The 4385-nt window shown below is 40.3% G+C and overlaps 1 protein-coding gene across 1 annotated transcript; it reads right to left on the reverse strand.

Annotated features, from left to right (window-relative positions):
- Window positions 1–532: 532 nt before the first annotated feature.
- Window positions 533–2359, reverse strand: kcne4 (potassium voltage-gated channel, Isk-related family, member 4). The gene is made up of 2 exons (XM_046390220.1): window positions 2245–2359; window positions 533–1679 (listed from the first exon to the last, which is right to left on the reverse strand). The coding sequence occupies exon 2, from the start codon at window positions 1638–1640 to the stop codon at window positions 1095–1097; it is 546 nt and encodes a 181-aa protein (XP_046246176.1). The 5' UTR covers window positions 1641–1679; window positions 2245–2359; the 3' UTR covers window positions 533–1094.
- Window positions 2360–4385: the final 2026 nt, after the last annotated feature.

Raw genomic sequence — 4385 nt, forward strand, 5'->3', positions numbered from 1 at the left:
TCTGATTCAGTTATTATCTTTCCTTATCTGCATTATTATAATGATCTAATGTAGGCTAGTTCTAAAAATAACATGATAATAATAGAGTCACCCTTCATCATCTTATTTTTTTTTAAGAGAAAAGTTAAGAAAGGGCTACAAGAGTGCCCTCCACTGGTGAAAAAACACAGTACCAAAAGAAGAAGGAGAAGAAGAAAACGTCCTGTTCAAAAGCCTTTATTTTTCAGAAACACTACAAAGACTCTGTTTTAATTTAAGCCTCGTGGAGTGAAAAATACAAACAATATGCACAGTGCATTGCTTTCATCAAGTAAACCTGCATTACTGACTGTGTATGAACAGAAGCTACAACAAATACATTTTAGTTTAGACAATCTTTCAAGTGGGTTCCAGGTACATTTCAATGCTCGAGAGCAAGTCAAGTTCAGTCCAAAGAGCCAAAAAGCCAGTCTGTGTGTCATTCAGTCCCCTGCAGGGTGAGTCATCGCTCCAAACCCGTGGGTTGGTTCTCAGTGTTCTCAGGAGGGGGCTCCAGCAGGGAGGGGGCAACACCACGATGAGGCAAAGTCATAGTGACACAGTGAAATCATATAATAGCAAATTGTGTTTTATTACCACTGGGTGTAGCCTGGTTTTATTTAAATACAATATATTTTTTTACAGCTTTACTGCTGTAAGTATATTTAGATATTGATAATTATGTATTTATTGATTCCAGCATATAGCCTTTAGTATCTTTAACTTTGTTATAAACAGTGTTCTTATTTAATGTGTGTATATTGACCTGGGTGGGGAGCTGCTGCATATAATGATCCTTGCAGTTGTGCACATCAAACAAATGATCAATGCTCTCTCAATTTCCTAACTAATACATATCACATTGTCCTCATTGTGTTGCTGGACTTTTTCCAGCCCTTTTATGGACATCATATGTCCTGGATGGATGTTGGCTTGGGGAGATTTTTGATTTAAGCCTTGCTGTTGATTGCTGGGCTGTTTGTGATACAGAGACCCCTGAGAACCTTCTGCTTCAGGTGATGTTTCTCCTCTTTGTTCATGCCGCGGAAGGTGACACGTAGTTCTCTGGGCGGAGCTCAGCCCGAATCATCCCCGCTGTTCTCGGACCCTCCCTTCGTGTTCCCCTCTGGTTCCTCCGCCGTTCCGCTGTCCGACTCCTCCTCTATGGCGACGCGCGTGTCCGCGGAGGAGCACAGGGAGCTGATGCTGCTCTGCTCCGTGCACAGCGCGCACGCCAGCGGAGAGGGCAACGCGCCCTCGTAGTGGAGATGTCCAAAGTGGTTTCCATGGTTACCGCAGAAAGGCAGGGACACTTGCACTGAACGCAGTCCAGAGACAGCGGAGGGAAAGGTGAGGCTGTGTTTCTTTGGCAGCGCGCCCCACTCCCGCTGCTCCTCTTCGTGCACCAGGCGCGTAAAAATGTTGATCCTCCTTTTCTCTCTCCTTTTGGAGCGGAAGTAGCCCAACATTATACCACAGAGGAAGACTCCGTAGAAAGACATGACTATTAATATATATAGGTACGCGTTCCCGTCGCTTTTGTCCGCCTGGGAATCCGCGGTGCTCTGGGTGTGCAAGAAGAGGCGTTTGGGTGATGCTGTGGAGTTCTCCAGGTGCTCCATTTTTTCAGTGCAGCTTGTGTAGAGGACCTAGAAAATGCGCTGATAAAGACACAGAAACACACCCATAAGTAGTAATAATAAATAAGCTCTCTTTTCACCCTTACGCACGCTTTACGCACAAGTGTAGCGTTCCGATGAGTGGAGTTTTGCTGCACAAGTTTATTACAAAGTAATAATTAACAATGAAAAAAACATTTATAGAGTCACTATACACCCACCCTTTATGAACAAAGGTGTGATGACATTTCCTTTGCTATGAACTTACCCTAAAACTATGGAAAATAACGATAACCCAAAAAGTAGCAATCAATGCTGCAAATTTCCAGACGATTTTTCAAATGGCATTCAGCGCACAGAGTTTACGCTTCAATGCATTTTTCTAAGCAAGTTACAAGTATGTTCTCACGTTTCCATCGGGATAACTAAATAAATATTTTTTTCATTCAAAAACATACTGTTAAATTGTTTTATTGGCATTTCTGTGGTGATGAAGAAAATACTTTCCAGTCGTTCAGAAAAACTAAGTCTTCAAAAAATGATTAAGTTGATATAAAAGTAAACTAAGAATACTTATATTCCCATGAGTCATACATTATCTACTCACCAGAACTGAAGAGCTAAGTCTCATGTGAAACTTTTTGTTGGTTCTTCCAGCTCCTCTGGAGTTGAGTTTGAGAGCGCTACTAAAACGATGAAGTTATTTATATAGAAACCCAGTAGTGTCATCACGAGTCACGTGATGGGGACAGAGTGTAAGATGAGTCCTTTGTCTAAGGGAGCCCTGAAGGGGCGTTATGTTGAAAAGTAAAGGAAAAAAACTAGCATCCTTTCATATCTTCCGCATCTCTAGGGAGATCTGATAAAACTGAGTATTTTAAACTTACTCAAGAATTACTACATCATCTGTAGAGTCCAACAGAAACAGGCCTCAAGGGGATGTGATGGAAAAATAAATTTAAAGAGGAACTCCAACTGTTTGGAAAGCGGTGATAAGTGAATTAACCCTAGTGTCACCCAGTCACACTCTCTGTCAGAGTGTATAAGGATGCATGGCCACCTGCAAGCCATCTCACATTTATGCTCCTCATCTCATCATACAGGATTTTTCCATTTCTCAGCAAATGAACCAAACGTCTATGAATAATATCATGCAAAACATTCAAGAATGGCGTGGTGGAAATGACAGAGTGCAATCAAGAAACTGATTATTTCATCCAGTTAACTCACCACTGGCTGCAGCACTGATGTGTGAAGGATATAAACTCCAAGTGAGCAATATTTAGATGAAGGGACATTTGTTTTAATCTGCTGAGAAATTTCAGTGGGAGAAACACTCACATGTTTTGAATCAATCACTTTGATGCGTCAGTATAAATACTGATATAACACCACTTACCCCTTTACTGTTGCTCAAGTTGAAGCTGGTTTTAACTGCTTTAAAAAGAGTTTAGTGGTTTAGTGGATATATAGGAATTATATTTATTGTGAAATATTGGATCATTTGACCTCTTTGGGCCTCAAACTTTTATTTAAATGACATGTTGAGAAGTTTAGAGGCAGAACAATTTCCTCCCCACCCTTAGTCCTTAACAATTTGATGTTCTTCATAGCGTTTCAAATGGTTTTTTAATTTAAAATCTTTCTCTAAAAATAAACAGCAACTTTAACAATCAAATAAATGTAATGGAGTGGAAGGTACAATGTGTCCCCCTTGGCAGTAGAAAGAAGTAGCATAAAACGGAAACGCTCAAGTCAAGTGAGTATTTTGTGTAGCTCAAAGCCGTACAGACATTATGCAATTTCTGTCTTTCAGTGTTTCCCCGATCACAGTACAAAGTAGTGTGGCATGATGGGAGTTGTCTTCATTCTTTAACAACCGCCTTGACCTTGACCGTGACCTTGAAGAAAATAATGGATTTCTCTGGGTTTGAACACCGAACACAGGTCTAATCATTTTTATAGACATTTTAATGCAGAAATGTTATGCATTATAACTGGAAGCACAGTACTGCAGTAAATCATAGTATGAAGTGACTTTTTAGAATTCTGTGTTAAGGCTGGGATTTTGGAAACAGCACAAGTTTAGTAACATAAACAAGTCTCGTCACAAAAGATAATCCCCAAGCAACACCAACTTTGTGATGCCTTCAGGGGCTACAGAAAACAAAACGTTTAGATGGAAAACTCAGACCGAGACCAAAGCTCATGAGAGTGTACTGAGTATAGCGTTTTATGGACAGTGAACCCGCTTTTGCGGTTTTGTTGCAGTTTATGTGCGTACGCTTATTTTAACCATTCATTGTTTTATAAAGGGTGGCTCCTTTTCATTTAAAAAATGTGATCTGCCAAAGCCTGCTGATTTAATTTGATAGTCTGACTCAACTCTTTTCCGTTTCAGCAGACACAGCCAAGGAACAGGCTGACAAAACTGCGAATTTACACCTCAGTGCTGTAACAAGTGGCCAGCGATGATGACTGAATTGGATTAGGTTCCCATCGCTCATGACTATTATTGAATTAGTGAAGGCTGATTTCACTCAGTTCCTTTGTTTCAGCGCTACAGACGTAAATAAACGTCATCATCTGTCTGTCTTTTGGTCACACTGATTTCACACCCAATGAGGCAGATATGCTGAATGCAAAATAATTACATTGCTTCATATTTTCAATTTAATTAACTAGACTTGGTGATTGTGGCAGAAATATGGAATGTGTTTCTCTAAAACAACAAATCACTCCTGCGCG

Source organism: Scatophagus argus, chromosome 5 (assembly GCF_020382885.2).
Source record: "Scatophagus argus isolate fScaArg1 chromosome 5, fScaArg1.pri, whole genome shotgun sequence".
Classification (NCBI taxonomy): domain Eukaryota; kingdom Metazoa; phylum Chordata; class Actinopteri; family Scatophagidae; genus Scatophagus; species Scatophagus argus.

Coding starts and splice junctions, on each gene's coding strand:
- kcne4 (XM_046390220.1), bottom strand. CDS start 1,640: ATGGAGCACCTGGAGAACTCCACAGCATCACCCAAACGCCTCTTCTTG.